We start from the raw sequence: 19,123 nt of genomic DNA, 5'->3' as shown, positions 1-19,123 counted from the left end.
AATATATGCAAAGGAAGCTGAGCGGGCCAGCCTCGTGCTCATCGTGGCTCACACAAGGTCTACGTGTAAGTTGTCACTTCAACTGGAGCTCAAGCATTGCATTTTCAACTCATATCTTTCTTGTTAGTTATTAAGCCCTTCCTGGGCCCCGTTCCCACTTGTGAATAGGCCTAAGTGTGTGTAAGCAAGTCCCAGAAAGAGGCTACCCAATCCACAAAGCTTGCTCTGGGATCAAATACCGTGTAGTGCATCTGTGAAAAATAGTAGGCCAGACAGGAAAAAGCAGGAATCAGAAGCCACTTGATTAGAGACAAAAATAATAATAATAAAACAAAACACCACCCACCCACCCCGTCTCCCTGTTCCTTTCAGGTAAGAGTCTACGATCTCTCCAAATATGAGCATGAAGCAGATGACGTGCTGATCCTGGCTACCGATGGACTCTGGGATGTTTTATCCAATGAAGAAGTAGCAGAAGCAGTCACTCAGTTTCTTCCTAACTGTGATCCAGATGACCCTCACAGGTGGGTGAGTCTATACGCGCTGTACAATCAATCTCACCGGGGCTCCTGCTTTACAGTGGGGGCTGTAGGAATAGCTCAGGAACCAAATACAGAAGGGACTACTTATCTTATTAGAGGTTCTCCTGTAACCACATGAAAACCCTCCTTAAGTTGGTCCCAAATACAGATGGCAGAGAACCTAAAAGTTTACCAACAGGCTGAGGACACTGTCAGTAGAAAGCTTACCTGTCATGCTCGAGGCCCTGGGTACAATCGATACACCTCATGAATGACTTGGTGGTACATGCCTGTAGTCCTAGCACTTAGGATGTGGAAGAAAAAAGTTCAGGGTCATCCTTAGCTAAGTAAGGACTTTGAGGCCAACCTGGGCTACATGAACCCCTATTGAAAAAAAATAAAAGAGTGACATTTCTTTTTCTGCCTCTGCTGCGCTTGCAGCATGAGACACCACATCATCTCCTTTCTCGTGTTCCCACTTCAGGTTAATCTGGGTTTTGGTCCCTGCTGATAGGAATCGCCATCAGTCCTTTCATGCATTGATCACCCCTTAGGAGACTGTTTCTTTTGAGAAGTTCTGAGGAAGGAGAAGGTGATTTCAGTAGGGTTTTCCTGCACGATATTATACCAGGGTAAACACTGCTAGCAGCCCTACAAGACTCAAAGCCCTAGAAGAAAAGCCCTCTAGCAGAAAGGCAGCTCCAGCAGCTCCAGCTTCAGCACCAAGAAATGAATCCTCCTGAGCAGAAGCCAGCAGAGCATCAGACAGCAGAGCTGGGCCTAGAAATACTTCCTTACTGAAGCGGTTAGCAAAGGTGTAAATAAACACCTTAGCTTGCATCGGAACATTTTAAGAGCTTTGAAAACATGCTCAAGGATGAGCTTGGTGGCATGTGCTTTTAATCCCAGCACTCTGGATTTCTAAACTGGAGGCCAGCCTGGTCTGTAGAATGAGCTCCAGGTCAGCCAGGGCTACATAGAGAAAACCCTACTTCCAAAGACCAAAATCTAAAAGGAAAGAAAATATGATTGAGGAGCCAAAACTAGAAAAGTTACTGTGCAGATTTTAAAAATATGTAAATGGGGACCTGGATAGATGGCTCAGTGGTTAAGAGAACGTGCTACTCTTGCACAGGACCAAGGTTCAGTTCCCAGCACCCATGTGGCAGCTCACAACTGGCTGTAATTCTATTTCCCAGAAGTCTAACATCCTCTTCTAGCTTCCACAGGCATCAAGCACACGCATATATGCAGGAAAACACTCATGCACATGCAATTAAAAATACACCTTTAGAATATATCAATGGAACTTCTAGATTACCATACATACATACATACATACATACATACATACATACATATTAGAAAGTAAAATTCAGGCGGGTGTGGTGGTGCACACATTTGATCCCAGCACTCGGGAGACAGAGGCAGGTCTATCTCTGTGAGTTCAAGACCAGCATGGTCTACAGAGCAAGTTCCAGAACAGGCTCTAGAGCTACACAGAGAAATCCTGTCTTGACAAAAACAAAAAAAGAAAGAAAGAAAGTAAAAATTAAGTGACTAGTTAAAGATAGTTGAAGACAAAACATTGGTGAGTTAGAAATTGCTCTGAACAAATATCCTGTCACAGACCTCAGGAAGACAAGGAGAAAAGAAGCAGTGAAACATTAAACAACTAAGAAGATGACCTATGATGTTCTATATATAGTTCCAAAAGAAGATAGCATAGATAATGGGGAAGGGGGGAATCAAATAAAATTTGGATCAATGCTAAACCTAAGACCCAGAAAACCCAACAAATCTCATAAAAACAAATAAAGGAAATTGTAAATAGCTACTTACCTTCCTTGCTTAAAAAACTATTTACTTTCATGGTTTGCTTTCCATGTCTGTGTACCACATGTGTGAGGTCCTCACATAGGCCAGAAGAGGACACCTGATCTCCTGGAACAAGATTTGCAGATGGTTGTGAGCCAATATGTAGATGCTGGGAACTGAACTCAGGTCTCAGTGCTCTTAACCACTGAGCCATCTCTCCAGCCCTAAATACGTGTTAAGAAACTAAAGAACCTGAGATATAGCCGCCTCAGAGAGACTAGAAACAGATGTACACCAAAGTGGCCCTTAGAGCAGTCTTCTTAGGAGCAGTAGGAATGTCAAGAGACACGGCGTCTTCAACTGACTGAGCGGAAGGTTGTCAAACTATCAATAAAGGAAATGAACCAATGAAATTTCAGACATAGCAAAAACTAGGAAATGTTATTGCCAGCCAAACTCGGAAGGAAATTCTGAAGGATGTACTATAGAAGAGAAGGGGAAGATCACAGATAAAAGACCCAGGAAATAAGTGGATTATTAAACTGGAGTAATGGATGGGCATAGATACACGTCCTCTACATAAAACACTAAAGGGGTTAAAGTTGTTAGAACTAATTTACTGGATTAAAATAGCATATTGGCCAGGAATGGTGCCTAAAATCTTAACACGACATTGGTGACAGAAAAATTACAAGTTCAAGGACAGACTAAGGTACATAGTGATCCCATCTCTAAAACAAACTCCACAACAACAAAACAGTACGTTAATTAGCAAAGGATAGTAATCAGCTTAAATAGCCTACGGGATTTTTTGTTTTGTTTTCTGTTTGGGAACATGTTGAAAGTATTTAACTTGTAAACTCTAAATAAATGTAAATAGGGAAACTAGCTTAATAGTGTAATGTCTCAGTTGATAGTGGGAAGAAACTCACATGGAATTGAGCTATATTTCTGAACATCTTATAAATCAAGGAGAAAAATTATGACTTCAAACTAGAAATAACCTGGGTCTGGATAATAGTGCTACATTTGGAAAGTGTAAAGGCTGAATCTTGGCCATTCTTTTTTTTTTTCCCCGGTTCACGAGCTAAGCATAGATCAAGGTCCCACTCACCTCTGAAGTACCAGAAGCGACTGCCTTCCCTCTGTGTCATAACTCTGCCTAGAGCTTCCCTGTACCCTGGGGATCCTTGTGACATTGTGACACAGAAAAAAAAACAAAGACTGAAAGAACCCTGTAACCTCAGAGAAAGACATCTTAGTGTCTTCAGCCGATACTCCACATAGACATGTTAGCTCCGGGGCTCTACGAAGCCATAGCCACGGAGCTATCTCTCTGTACACGTCCCTCCTGTGTGTACACCGCAGACTTCCGGTTCCAAATCCACCGTGCGTACACCAGTAGCAGCATCCAATGCCAGAAGTGAAAGCAGCCAAACAAATCTCCAAGGAAAGTCTTAGGAGGGAAAATAAAGACCGGAAGGACAGCATATATACCAACGGGATAAATTATAAAGCCACAATCTGATTCCCTGAAACGTCTAACACGTTAGAGAAACACAAATCTAAACCACAATGGAATTCCGCTTCACACTCGCATAATGGATGGAAGGCAGTCACAGAAGTAAAATGTATGATGGCCACTTTCAGGTGGGATTCCTCTCATAAGAGGTCCTAGAAGCAGGTATAAAGTGGACTTGATGGTTGCCAAGGGTTGGGAGGAGTTTGTAATGGGTAACGAGTTACAGTTTGAAAACAGCCGGTGATACCCAGACTGTGTTACAAGTGTATTAAATATTCACAGAAAAGCACTTTGGATATTAACTTTGAAAAGGTAGATACAGTGAAGCTTATGTATATTTATCATAATCAAATAAATAATAGTAATTAACAATGCAATTTTAAAAGGCAATAAAAATGAACAAAGTCCACACATTTTCTGGAACATTAATACAAATGGGATTCCACTGATAGTAGTTCAAAGTAGTTATAAATCAGGTGCAGCAACAATTAAAATATAAGAAGCAATTATCAGCATTAGAACAATATAAAGATATCATTTAAATCTATATTGAATCTATGTAGCACATTATAATAAAAATATCAGTAGATTTTGGGGGTCTGGAGAGATGGCTCAGCAGTTAAGAGCACTGGCCATACTTCCAGAGGACCTGGGGTCAATTCCCAGTGCCCACATAGCAGCTTAAGACTGTAACTCCAGTTCCAGGGGTTCTAACACCCTCATACAGACATGCATGCAGGCAAAACACCAGTGCACATAAAATAAAAATAAACTTAACAACTTTAAATTACAGAAATATCAATAGATCTTTATTTATTTTTACTTTATGTGTAAGGGTGTTTACCTGCATGTACGTCTGTGTGTGGAGTACCTACAGAGGACAGAAGAGGGCATCAGCGGGTGGGGAATTGGGAGGGGGGAATAAATGGGGGGAAACAATTTTAGAGAGGCTGGAAGAATTAGGGGTGATGCTAGTTAGCATGCTATTTAGCACATACAAAGCCTGTGTTTGATTCTCAGCACCCCAGAATTCAGGCATAATGGTGTACACCGTTATCCTAACACTCTAGGTGTGCAATCAGGAAGATTAATAGCTTAAGGGCATCATATCGAGTTGGAGGCCAGCCTGAATGCTGGATCCTGCTGCTCTTTGCTGGAGAGTGGAAACTGACTGAGCCTACAGTTCCAGAGGCCCTATTAACTCTTAGATTCCTTTCGCCGTGAATGTAGCCCAGGACCCCAGGTTTGCTTATGGAAGGAAGTGGACAGTGGCCAAATGGGACCTGCCTGCTGGATCCAAAATGAGAAGGGAAGATGCACCCCTAGTCTGGGAAAAGCCTGGGGGACCAGAGAGGAATCAGAAACAAAGAAAAAAACATGTTTGAGTCTGATAGGAGGAGACGTCTGCAGAGACTACATGAACCAGGTTTCCACGGTGTTGTCTGGAAAGAAAGCCAACAGAAGGAATCAGGGCCTAGGTTGACTAGTGACAGGCAGGGGAGTGGGGTTTCTTGTTTGTGTTGCGTGTGGCTTTTCTCCTTTTTTATTCTTTTGCTCCCAACGATTTCCCAGCATTGTCTTCCTTTGCCCACCTCCCCCAAAAGAGGAATATGAAATCATACCCTTCCCCGTGCTCTTGGAGGACAGGTGATTAACTTAAAGACCAGTTAGCCACAGCTGACCTTCACACCTTCCTCTCGGCTTGGAGGAGCGGAGGAGCGGGCACAAACATCCCTGTGATCTGAAAACCCCCAGCTTTTCCTCTCTTTGAACTGTCTCCACAAAGGAAGCAGAAAATTAAAGGCAGCTTTGTAGAGGACCAGACTGAGAGCAGAACCATTTTTGGTCTTTCCCTTTGTTTCATTGGAGTTTGTCCTGAAGTGCTGGGGACCGCCAGCTCTTTGACTCTCCTGTGGGGTGGCAAAATGAACTGTTCCTAGGAAGTGCCTCACTCGAACATTCTAGAGAGAGGTTGTGGGAGGTCACAGGGTGCACATTCTACAGGGAGGTTGTCGGAGGTCACAGGGCTTGGGCTGCACCAAACCCTTGTTCCTGTAACTCTAGTTGGATTCTTTTTCTAAAACTTAAAGACAATGTGTGCTACTCAGAGACAACCTCCAATTTGTAAAACATAATGAGGAATTGACCCATCCCCTCTGGGAAGCTGGAGGTTTACCTGGTGGGTCTCCCTGGGGAAATTATTCAAGGTGGGACAAGTGTCTAAACTACCTGAAGAAGCTTACCATTTTATCAGAGGGGGAATAAATTGTTACTGTTGCTGAAGAGGGGGAGGCGGGCAGGCAGAGGGAAACAAAAACCAAATGTGAAAACACGTCATGGACTCACGCTCCAAGTGCTCAAGCAAAACTCTACAGGGCTTTGCCCACCCCATAATTTCCCAAAACCGTCTATAGACACCTTGGGTTTCCTACCCTGCTCCTAGCAGCTCTGTTACCCCTGCTGTGCCACAAGGGGAGTATGCGTGCTCTCTGCAGATGAGGCCCAGCACATGCTTAACAGTAGAGCTTTGTGCCCAGCCCTGTAAGAGCCTGATGGAGTTCTCAAATGCCAGTGTTCCAAAATCCTCTCAAGTGTGTTCTTCCCTTCTGCCCGCTGACGAGCTGTGGGCTTTGAGAAAGGAATGGCAGGGTTGAAGGTCAAACACCAAGCCCTCAGCCTTAATGAACATATTAAATGCCAGTTTGCATTGCCACGGTAATAGCGAATTTATTTTGGCCAAAGACAAAGGTGGCCTCTTTTTTCTTTCTTTCTTTCTGTTTTTTTTTTTTTTTGAAATCGTAAGTTAGTTAAACTAATTTCTCAGCAGCACATATGCTTTCCAGAAACTCAAATGCAAAAAGGAAGACCCCCCCCCATATCGTTTGCAGGCTTTAGGAACAAATTCCCGAGTGTTGGATGTGGTGTTTTGTAGACTAGATAAAAATCTGCATTTCTGTTCCTTGTGCACTGTTTAGCATATTCAGATCCGTGGGAACCTGGAAGTTGGCCTGAGACCCTGGCTGCAGCAGCCCGGGCACTGCACAGACGGTTGTGTGCTGTTGGCTGGGCTGGCAGAGCAAAGCTCTGGGAGTACTTAGCTATGTGGCCCGGAGCAGGATTATTATTCCTCCTCGTATTGAAATGTTGCTGTTTGGGAATTGAACTAAAATAAACATTCACCACTGGAGAAACCGAGGAGCCCAGCCACTGCCAGGGTACTGAGAAACCTGGCGGTGGTTAGCAGGGGCAGGGATCCCCACTCTTCCCACGGGGCGGGGTGCTGTCTCCAGCCTCAAGCCTTATTTGAGCTTCTCAGACGTCTTGGCCTAAACTGGTGTCTCAGATCTTGGTTCTGAGGGGTGACCCAGCTCCCATGGGCTCACCTGATATATATGTGCCTCCTCAAAACAAATTGCCACTTTCTAAGCACAACAAATGCCACCTCCAAGCCAACCCTGGCCCCTCCACTCATAGCCATAGATCCCTGCCAATATTCCAAAGCTGGGGAGGTTTTCTCCCTCTTAAATCTCAGAGGCCTGCTCAGAATGCAAAGGGGGCTCCTCCTCCCTTCCCATCACATTGTGTTGCTGAGGGGGGTGTGGGCCAGCAGATGGAGGTTGCCTTTTATATGCAAATATTTGGATCCCATTAATTCCTCAGTTCTCGCCCACCTACCCTTTTTAGAGGGATCCCTTCTGCAACCTCTAAATGACTACAGGGAGTTCCCGCCCAGCCCATAGCTCTTCATGACTGTGAGGACTGAAGTGGACTTCCTTTTGACAATCCCACACTGATGCCAAGGTGGCGGCCTCGTGGGAAGCGGCCTCTGTAAGAGGCGAACGACTCAAGGCAAGAGGTTGTGGGAAGGAAAGCATTTTGAAGTCTAATGAGGGGGAATGGCAGTTACACTTGATCTCTGGCCATGTGCAGGCTGCCATATTGGATGTTTATGGCAAGGAAAAGAGGGGTCTTGGAGCTAAGGAACTTTCCCAGAGCCATCCATTTGGGTGGCGTGAAAGCAAAGATGAAAAATCTAGGTGGTCCCACAACCACGGGAGAGGTGACAGAAGAATTGTGACAGACGCTGAGGTTTTATTGTCCTCTCTTCTGTGTTCTCTGCTAACCCTGCTGTGTCCTTCCTCTGCTCCTGCCCCCCACCCCACCCCCTCCTGAGAGTTCAGCTCTGTGAGTTTTCTAAGTCCAGCCCTTCCCACCATTTCTTTCTTCGGAACTTTGTTGATCAGTATTGAAAGCTTCAGCCAGGGGAAAAAAAGTTCACAACTCCTCTCTTGGGGACAGTCTTGGCCTTGGAGAATGTGAGCATTTCCAATGACCGAAGTTCCCTGATGCTGCCTGGGCAAGCATTTGTGAGGAAGGCAATGGAAACTTCCAGAATTGCCAGCCACCTCAAGCCTGCCAGGTCCCAGGTACCCGCAGCCACCTCCTGTCCTGTCTTCAGTTTCCCCCTGTGTTTGTTTCTGGGCTGTGTATTTTGTGCTTTTCATGCTCGGGACATGTACCTCAGTCTGTGGCACATAGACGTCCTCTTGTTCGGTCTCAGGACTGACTCTTAGTGCCCTCTTTCATGGCCACAAGAACCAGTTTTATTTGTCACCAACCCCAGTGTCTCTGACAAGGCAGACCTTGGAAAATGCACCAGGAGCAAAGGTAGCTGAGGGGATGTCTTTGTATGCTAATGCTCAATGAAAAGCAACCTCAGATTGGCTTCATGTGTGGACCAAATTGACTTCTGAATGTGGGGGATAGTGGGGTGTCTGTCCACCAGCTTGGCCCACTCCAGCAGGCTGCAACAAAAATGCCTTCTCCAAGAGCTGAGTTCTGTCTCTGAGGACAGCTTCCTTACAAGGGTTAGCTTTAATTTCAGTTTGGGTTTCCCACTCCATAAAAGACATGTCAGGAAGCTGTCCAGAAAGCTCAGGTTCGGGTCTCACTTGTAGAACACAGTGTCTGTCCTACAGAGAGCTGTCTGTCCGATGGGGAGGAATTTCACAACACTGTTGAAACTGGGCCAAGAGAAGGCATGCACAGAATGAATCTCAGCTCCCTCAGAATAAGGTGGGGCCTAGGATGTTCCTTAAACTGTTCCCTCTCCAAAAAAAAGCACGTTGTAGGTACTGAGAGCAGATACCTGACAAAATTAATGCTCTGGTTTAAGGAGGAAATGGCTAGTACACAGGACAGACGTGAAGTTAACCTTCATACTACCGCTATGATCTTAAGCTCCCCCAAATTAACAGATTTGTAAAGCACTGGAAAAACCCATAACACCTCCACCACCACCCCCACACACACCCCGAAGGTTGTTTTAAATCTCTAGATAACCCTGGGTACGTAGTCAACAACTGATTTCAGAAGCAAAGCTTGCATCTTACCTTAAAACACATGTGGACGATGGAGCCCCGCCCCCTTATCCACTTCCCAGAGAAAACCTGGATGTGATAGGATGGTTTGAAAGGAGTTAAACGTGTGAAAATAGAATCAAGAGGTGGATTTGGGAAAGAACCAGGGGAAATCAAGACAGAAACTGCCACTATGATGAAGGAGCTCCCCGAATGGATTGAGTAAAGTAAACTTGTAAAGAAATTAAAGAGTGAAGGGCATCACACAGAAACAAGTTCGGGGAACAATGGAAGGTACTAATGGCAAGGAAGTTATATAAAAACCTCAGGGCTGGAGATGGTTCATCCTGTGAGGGCACACACGTGCCACCAAGGCTGATGAACTTAGTTGGAGCCCACATGGTGGGAGGAGAAAGAACACACTCTACAACATGTTCTCTGACCTTCATGTGCAAACACCCGTAAGCACTTTTGTTTATGAGTACTTTTATTTGTTTATGCAGAGTTTGGCTACCATATCTGGTGACTTTTAAACACCTGTAACTCCAGCTCCAGGGGATTGGACACCCTCTTCTGATGTGCGAGTATGCACACACACACACACACACACAACATAACAAGAGTGAAAATAAGTCTCTAATACTGCACCTTGAATCGTTATTACTCTAAGTTAAATCAAGCTTTTCCTTTTCCCAAGAATGATGTAAGCTTATCCCTGGAGCATTGCTAAAGACTTATCATGTCCTCCTAGAGCAGGAAACAAAATTCAGAGTGAAAAACGGACTGAGAGAGAGAAGTTTGTGAGAGTGTTTGGTCCCCTTAAGTACCCAAATAATAACAGTGACTAGTTGAGATTAAAACCAAGGCAAACTAAAATATTCCACCCATTATATGGATGATGAAGGAACGTGTTCTAATGTCATTTTTTTGGAATAAGGCAGAGATAGTGAACTGTACATTAAAAATTGAGCAGATTGCCAAATGAGCAATAATCTCAGTCACCTGTATGTGGAGTGTGAATGTTCAAAAGCTCTTAGCATGGCAGAGCATATGCATGAAGCACGAATGGAAAGCACAAAATAAGCCTTCATACATGTATGCATGTCTGTGTCTATGTTATAGTGAAAGTAAAATGTCAGATACACCAATCTTAATGACTATGAAGTTGGGTTTTCTTTTGATTAGCCATGCACAATCGAAGAAATAATACACTGAAAAATGAGATTTAGAAGTCCTAGTCTGCTTTGTAATCTTTATAATCAGTAATACCAAGGTGAGAAGGTGGCCTTGAGAAGGACTGTGATTTCTTGCTTCAGGGCTTGTGTCGTGCATGGGTGCCAGAAAGAGAAAAGGGCCACTCGAGAGGAAAGAGCAGTCAGCAGGCTATGTTTAAGAGAATGAGTATGGAGACAATGCTGCCTTGGGATTGGCTGTACAAGGATAGATCAGAAAGGGTATAGGGCCCTCCTGGTTAAGGCTGGGGGATCTAAGAGTGGATTCCTGTGTCGGGAAGTTCAGAACCTGGGGAATATAGCTTGGTTGGTAGAGTACTTGCTTTAGCATATACAAAGGCCTGGCTTCAGTCTCCCAGACCCCGGAACAGAGGACATAGTGGCACACAGGATCCTAGGACTCTGGGGGTAGAAATAAGTTCAAGGTCATTTTGCAGTTTAATTCAGCCTGGGATGGAGCCTCTGTCTCAAAACCCTAAGGGAAGGGCTGGAGAGATGGTGTGGTCGTTAAAGCCTAGGCTCCCAATCATAACCTCAGGAGAAATGATGGAGAGTGAAATCTCAAAGACAATATCCAGCAGTAGGTCATGACTGTATCTTAAGAGTAATCCATCATTGGGTGGGGCCATTGTCTCCAGGTGGCATAGTACTCAGCTTTTAAAAAGTCAAAGTTCTACTGTACACATGTATGAAATTCTCGTGTGTGTGTGTGTGTGTGTGTGTGTGTGTGTGTGTGTGTGTGTGTGTGTGTGTACACAGAAATGGGAATAAAAAATGCCAAAGCTAACTGATCATTTGAAAACACTGGGAACGCCAGGCACGAAGATACATGCCTGTGATATCAGTATCTCAGAGGCAGAGGCGATGCAACTGTGAGTTCAAAGACAACCTGGCCTGTAGGGCAAAACCTGTCCCCACAAACTAACAGTGAAATACCTGAAGTCACAAGAGTACAGGGCTATGCTCTCTTGCCTGTGCTCTCCTGACCTATCTTGTCCCCGTCCCCAGCCATTTCTCATGAAGGTTGCACCTGCCTTTTTGCCTCATGACCAGGCAGCCATCAAGAACTGTGTCTGGACTTCTGAGGGCTGTTTTTCTGACTTCTTAAAATGTCTGTCTCCTTGTCAGCCATGTTTCCCCACAGATGACCATGTCCACAGCTCATCTTTCAAGGTGTACTCAACCCTGATAAAGGAATCAACTCATCGAGTCAGCACAGTTGCTGCTTTTTCTCCCTCCCTCCCTTCTACCTTTCTTTCTTTTTTTTTTCTTTTTTCTTTCTTTTTTTTTTTTTTTGAGACAGTTTTGGCTGTCCTGGAACTCCTCTGTGGACCAGGCTGCCCTAAAAAGCAGAGATCCACCTGTATCTGCCTCCTGAGTGCTGAGATTTAAAGGTGTTTGCCACCACTGCGGTGGTCAGTGATATTTCTGAATCTTCAAAGTTTAAGGTTCAGACAGTCAATCGCCAGAATGATAAGCATCACCCTAATGTTGCTGGTAACAACATTATTGCTAAGAATAACCCCCAGCAAGTCCCTTAGAGGCTGTCCTGAATGTGTATAATGTAGGACCTGGGGTATTCATGTAGTTCTTCAGCCTAAGGCCTCCCCTTCTTGGCTGTCAGTCTTTTTTATAAAAAAAATATTTGTATGTATATGGGTATTTGTGCACCACATAACTGTCAACAAGGGCATCAGACCCACTGGAACAGACGTTATCCATGGTTTGTACCACCATGTTGGGTACTGGGAGCTGAACTACAGTCCTCAAGAGCAACAGGTGCTCTTAACTGTTCTCTGGGCCATATCTGTCGCCCCCTCTATCTCTTGGTTACAAAATGAGACTTCTTAGTTAGAACTAACTGGTTGCATCTTCCCTCAAGTATAACAGACTTCTATATCAGTTAGAAAACAAGGGGTCTCTCCTACCTACCCAACTCTCCATCCAGTCCTACCTACCTACCAACTCTCCATCCAGTCCTACCTACCGACTCTCCATCCAATCCTATCTACCCGACTCTCCATCCAGTCCTACCTACCCGACTCTCCATCCAGTCCTACCTAACCGACTCTCCATCCAGTCCTACCTACCCAACTCTCCATCTAAGGTGGCATTCATTTTGCACTAAGTGCAATGTGCTGTATGACACATTGTTGGCCACCTGGGCTTATAAGAACAGACTTAATTCTTAAAGGCTGCACAACTTGGAATGTTCCCAGCCCCAATAATTTGCTGAAACCCTTGTTCTTAAAAATCAAATCTGTTCTAACCAGAGTGCTGTCCGCTCTTAGGTTTATAGAGCACATGGCATCTGTCCCAAGATTCCAAAGGTAATGCTAAGATACTCTGAGCAGGGAGAGGTCATGTGCGCCTTGTAAAAAGCCCTGTTGTCGGGCTTCCAAGAGGCATGCGTAGGTTGACATTTATTTTCCTGGTGATTTATCAGAATCTGCCTCTTAGTGGTTTAGGTTCCAAGCATGATTTAATCATGATACAAATAACAGACTCAACTGTCAGAGCTGGGCTCACCTTCCCCAAGCTTGACAAAAATGTTCTTTAAACCAAAATGCCAGTTGACATTTATTCAGAGAAATACAGCTGACTGAGGCTTTCAAAGCACAAAGAGTAGTATATTCTCCCCTGGTAGGCAAGCCTACGCTACACAGGGAGGCACACCATAATCAGCACACTATTTGGTGAACGAGAAACTGGAAAAAGAAAAAAAGATGCATCGCTCATTTCCTGGCATAGGCTTAGAAAATAATCCTTCGCACACTAAGTCCCCCCCTCCCAGACGCCTTTGAAGTCTCAGCTAAGAGTCTCTGCACTGATCAATACTGAGTTAGGAACCTGCTGGTGTCTTAGTTCATTCTTATGCCTCCCAGGTGACAGAAGCCAGTGCCCACAAATAACCCCTCGTGCAACACTTTCTTCTCTGGGTGTCAGCCTCTTTGTCAGCTTAATGCCATTTTTTTCTGTGAACAGTCATTTCAAATTCTTGAGTGGTCCCACTCCCGCGCATGCGCGGCCCTTTTATGAACTATAGGCAAACATCACGCCGATGAAGGCATGGAGAAAGTCACCCCTACTGAGGCTTTACCCATCCCCCGCACCCACCACCCACCCTTCCCCTTCCTCGTTTTCCTATACCACGTGTAGTACCTTTAACATTTTTCTTCAAATCTTTTGAACCCATAGGTTCACCACAGCCATGAATGAAAAACCCTTTGATATAAAAGGAAAGATAGCCTTAAAAATATATTGAAAACAGACGTTCCTGGATTTCGTTTGCTTTTTTTCTCATGTGCTTATGTAGACAAATACTAAAACTGGGATGGTGAAGGATTATGCTTTTGGGAGAAGATAGCTTTTTTTTTTTTAAGTTAGTTGGAAACTGTACAGCTGTAGTGATGCCTCCTTTCCAGCCCCCACTGGGCCTTGTGTCTACCCATGTTGTCCTGACTGTCTTATTCCTGCTTTTCCCCTCGGCACAGGTACACACTGGCAGCTCAGGACCTGGTGATGCGAGCCCGGGGCGTCCTGAAGGACAGAGGATGGCGGATATCCAATGACCGACTGGGCTCAGGAGACGACATCTCTGTATACGTCATTCCTTTAATACATGGAAACAAACTGTCATGAAAGTGACCCAGGGGATTGGGAGGACAGAAAGAAAACTGGGATGCCTCTAAGCAGAACAGAACTGGGGAGTGCCTGGGCTGGATTCCAGGTGATACAATTTCTTCCCAGCCCAGATGGGGAATTTGCTGCCAAAGGCCTCTGGCTTTGCTTCAAGGTGACCCTTAGGTTTCCATTTCTTTAGTACCGGTCTGGATACTGAATAAGAACAAAATGCACAGCCTGCTACCGGGTGTTCTATTTCTCTTGGTTTCCATTGTAGGGCTCCTAGGGGGCTATTGCCTATCTGGAGCACAGGCATAACCTTATTTATTTTATCTAGAAAGCAGGGACAGCCATTCCAGGTGTAACTGGCAGAAGACTCCTCAGCCTGTCAAGCTGCCAGCTTCTCTCCAGGTGAAGAGCCACACTGAAAAGTTGGGGACCCTGCCTCACAGTGTGAGCGCCCATCTTGGAAGCTCCACTATTTCAGGGATTCTTCCTTGTTCTGTCTTGTCCCTTCTCTCCATCTCCCTCTGTTTCTCTGGATTCTTTTCTGGTAATGATAGGGTGTGAGGCAGATTTTTTCCCCGCTTTGACATTCCTTGAATCTTTCTCATTTCTCTCCACTGGGACTTCCAACTCGTTGCTGGACAGTTTCCATATCAGGCTAGCCCGATCTGGCTTGTCCCGTGTTCTGTGTCCCATACACAAATATAGTTGTCCGGAGCAATGCCCCGTGTGACAGTTTGTTGGATAACGTTAACCCTGAGTTCTGTTTTCTCACCAAGCTTGGCTTCAGAATGTGGGTGTCTCATTGACCCCACAGACCCCCTGTTATCTGAAGGTCCCTCTGCACATATTCCAAGGTCTTGCTGTGAAAGGCCAGTTTTTTCTTTCTGGACTGGGTGGATGCTCTCCCACCTGGTGTGTCCTGACGATGCATAGGGAGCAGCAATCCAATACAGCAGCTTAGGAAGTTGCCCTGTCCATCCTAATGAAGTCGTACTTCATTAGGGAAGAATGTGGGATTGAGGCTTGCCGAGTGGCTGACTGTTTTCCAGCCTCAGCCCCCCCCCCACCACCACCACAGGAAGAGGGAGTGTCACAGCTCTGCTAAGCAGTCATCCTCCTCTCTTCCTGTCATCTTTGTTCAAGGGTAGATGGGATGACACTTGAATAAAAGTGAATTTGACCTCGGGCTAGTCATTGTGGCACTGCCTACCCTGTTCCTCAAATGAATCATGCTGTAGAAGGCCTAGAGCCGAGACCCACTTTCCCAGTGTGCATCAACCCCCACTGCTGCGCGGGCCCCACGAGCATAGCCATAGCTCACACGTGGGGTGGCATCTGCCTCCTGCTGGAAGGGACAGCAGGCAAAGCCCCTGTCTCTTGAGCAAACGGCTGCTCTGCCTCAGACCAACATCTGATGGCTTAGTCCTGTCCTATAGTCTTCCAGGATATCAACTTGGTGTGATTCAGACACTCCTCCAACCCAGGGGGGAAAAGGGTATAATTTCCCCAAGATGCTTGCGAGGCAATTCCAGCTCTTGTGTGTTTAAGAATTCCTTCCCAGAGGAGAGCAGAAGAGCATATATCCTCCAGGCTGATAAGTCATCCGCATTCCTGGGATTGTAGATAATTTCTTAGGAAAGGCCTGGTGCCTTCCTCCTCACAAAGCCACCCCACTGTGTGTGTAGAGCCAGTACCCAGTCCAGCAGGTGACATACTATGCGTGTGCCAACTGGTTGCCCGAGAACTGGGGAGCATCTTCATCTGGCTGGGCACCCAAATCTCCTCCTTCAGGAAGTCTTTACCACCCCAGACATCTCTGTGGGGAGTGGTTTGTGCTGCTTCCGTGGCGGATAGGATGCTGTGGAAAGCGGTTGAAGCATGTTCTAGGGGCGTGGTCCTCTTCCCACATCTGCCCAGCTCTCAACGTCATGTGCAAACGGGAAATGGGAAAGCCTTGACTTCTGTGGAGGACCTGAGCCACCTTCTTTGGGATAGTCCCATGTCCCTAATGCCTTCCATATTCTTACTTTTATGCATTCCTCCCTGGGTCTCACCTTGACCCCCTCCAGTCCTCCTCAGGCCACCAGGGTCAGAATTTCTGAGTGTATAAATATCTTCTAGGTGTTATGACAACATTCTCTCAATTCATTTACTGTCTAAGGAAAACCAAACAAAACCTGGAAAACCCAAATTGAAATTAATCCTAAAACCTAGGGTCCCGCTGGTTTTAGTTGGCAACATATCCCGGAGTTCTCTTCATGAGAAGATGTTAGTCGAAGACTAAAGCCCTGTTTGTGTGTTCGGGGGAGGGAAGATTACAAATGAGGTGAATAAATCAAACGTGGGGAAAGCGATTTGTTCATGCAATGGCAGAGCTACCCAGCGCTGATATTGCTCTGTGCATTGGGCTTTTGGGACCTCATGCTTCACCCAGGCTCCAGGTCACCCTGTCCCAGAACAGTAACTGTCCATGTATGTAACACGTTGGCCCTAGGAGCATTCCTGTAAAGGTCAAAAGACAACACACTCGGAATTCTGCGAACTGTCTGTGTGTTTAGAAATAGCATATGACTGACTTAAAGCCACGCTGGCTTGCCCTAACGGCCTCGGGGGAAGCCGCGTGTAATGGAGAGCGTTTGATTTCCTAGTCAAGTCCTTATGGGTGTCTTGGGGGTTGTGTGGCTACTTCCTCTAATGAAAGGCTCTTCAGCCCTAAATCTCTTTGCTCAGCCAGTCTCTGCTCTTGGTCTCATGGTACCTCCCGAAAACAGTGTGAACTCTGAAGTGTTTCACTAGGCGGTAACGAAAAGCTTTGTTCTTCTGACACCAAATGTCAGCAGCCAAAGATGGGGAAGGGACCTGCTGGAGTTGTGTATGCCCAATGATTGCCCTTGTGGCAGAAAGGGAGTGGTGACAATGGGTTAGGCCAAACATGCAGCTGTCTAGCCGGAACAAGCCGGTGTCTCAGTTATTTTCCACAGTATTCAATCTTGGAGGATTTGGGGCATTGAATTTTTCAAATTCCTAGCGTCTTACCTCCGCGAGGCTATGTGCAGCCAGCTGTCTCTTCCCACCACACTTCTCTGCAAGTCCCTTCCTTGAGGGGACTTCTACCCATAGATGGATACTGATGAGCAGGGATGAGTCTCCCGAGCCAAATTTCACTCCAGACTTTGGCCGTTTGGGCGGGGAATTCAGCATCCCATGGCCACTAGTTTAGAGTCCCTTTGGGGGAAGAGTGTCTTTTTTAAAATACCAACTCTCCTTTTGCTCTCCCCTCCCTTGCCTCCTCTTTCCTTGTTGGCCCGTCTGCTGCATTTGCGAGGGCACAAGTGGTGTGTGCTTTTGCGTGTGCTAGTTTGAAGACATCACCCCTCAAATGAGCCAGGATCTGTTTTCAGGGTGTGCATGTTGTGCAATGATGAGATTCAAATTTCAGTGAGTTTGTGCTTCAGGGCCAGCTGGAGAAAAAAAAAAACACAAAAAACGAAAATTGTCTATGCAAGGAACAGACTGACCCTAAAGCGTCCCAGATCTAATGAATAGTAGAGCAGACTTTAGCCACAGGACAGAATTATGTGTTTGGAGCTCAAAATTGCTCTGTGGGCCTGTGGACCACAGCCCACCTCACTGAGCAAATTTTGGGTGCTATGTGGCAACGGGGCATATGTGTGTACACTGGAACTTTCAGAGGACACCACACGAGCAGCCTGGCTTACTTGCCTCTTCTGTGAGCCCTGTGGCCCTTCCGTCAGATGTGAATGCCATCTGCTCTAAGTCCCCATGTTCTCTGTGTAAATAGCTTTAGTTTTTCCTTTGTGTCTTAGGTGAAGTTGTGTTCATGTAGCAATCATGTAGTCGGTGACCAAATAAGGCCGTATGTGTACTGTTTTCAACTGGATGTGCCGAAGATGGAGAGGCTGTGTCCCCCACTCTTCCTCTCCCAATTAGATGAGTATTTTGTGTGAGTTTAGGGGTCCCATGGTTTCTCCTTCATTCCTGTTTTGCCTCTGATTTTCTTTGATTCTTTGGAAACCCAGGGATGCCCATAGCAATTATCATTTGTAAGAATGATGTATGTCATGGTCTGGGTTTCCAAAACTACTCCACGTACAGTGATTTGAGAGGAATCTGCCTGGGAATGGATTCAGAACCGTGTACCTTTCTGCTTTGTGATTGTGGAACATTGACTTTTGTAAACCCCAAATGAAGAAGTGTTTAAAGGGGATCTATTTTGTGTGTTTTGAAACTTAGGTGCAATGTCCCCTAGAAAAAGCTCAAGAACTGTATATGCTCAATGACATTTTAAATAAAGTACTATATATGTATATATAAATATGTATATAGGACATCTTTAGCAACGTGTTCTTGTCTCTTGTCTTTGAAGTCGCTGTGCAGTTTCTTGTCCGGTAGTGGAGTTATGTGAATATCATGAGTTAATGGGAGGTTGTCACCTGTGACCACAGCACCATGATATATATATATTCCTGAAGGAAAATGTATTCCCAAGAGTAATTTTTCCAATTTAATATTCCCTACAATATATTTCAATATTTGTCCCACCCTTTCCCCAGCTCCTCCCAGATCTATCAGTATCCTCTACCCACACACCTTTATGTCTTTTAACTTACATTTCCCCCTTTTTAAACTTTATTACATGTACAGTGTTCTGCCTGCATGTCTCCCTACACACCAGAGGAGAGCACCAGATCTCATTACAGACAGTTGTGAACCACCAAATGGTTGCTGGGAATTGAACCCAGGTCCCTCTGGAAAAGTAGCCCATGCTTTTAACTGCTGAGTCATCTCTCCAGCCCTTTTCTTTCCTTCTTTATGAGACCAATCTTGGCTGCACATAGTCCTGAGCATGGGTGGTCCACAAGAGCATGGTTGATCTTACCAGTGGCCACCGTTGAAGAAAATGGGCTCTCCCGGCCCTCAGAAACCATCAGCTCTCCATAGGATTCCTTAGTTGAGTCAGGTGCTTGGGAAACTCTTCCTCCTCATGCTAGAATGTTTACCGCTTGCCCTTGCTCG

General features: G+C 45.5%; 1 protein-coding gene across 2 annotated transcripts in view; it reads left to right on the top strand.

Moving 5' to 3' along the window:
- Ppm1h (protein phosphatase, Mg2+/Mn2+ dependent 1H) overlaps positions 1-18,443 on the top strand; it is a 235,411-nt gene extending 216,968 nt beyond the window's left edge. The window contains exons 9-10 of one of the 2 annotated variants that reach the window (XM_040754792.1): positions 373-524; positions 13,948-18,443. In XM_040754792.1, coding sequence (XP_040610726.1) covers positions 373-524; positions 13,948-14,095 — 300 coding nt within the window. In that variant the 3' untranslated portion in view covers positions 14,096-18,443. Of the gene's footprint in view, positions 1-372; positions 529-13,947 lie in introns of both variants that reach the window. The other variant, XM_040754793.1, reaches the window with a different exon arrangement.
- Positions 18,444-19,123: the final 680 nt, after the last annotated feature.

Source organism: Mesocricetus auratus, unplaced genomic scaffold (genome assembly GCF_017639785.1).
Source record: "Mesocricetus auratus isolate SY011 unplaced genomic scaffold, BCM_Maur_2.0 Super-Scaffold_100011, whole genome shotgun sequence".
NCBI lineage: Eukaryota > Metazoa > Chordata > Mammalia > Rodentia > Cricetidae > Mesocricetus > Mesocricetus auratus.
The sequence above is the reverse complement of the archived record's forward strand: the minus strand, read 5'-3'. Positions and strand labels throughout refer to the sequence as shown.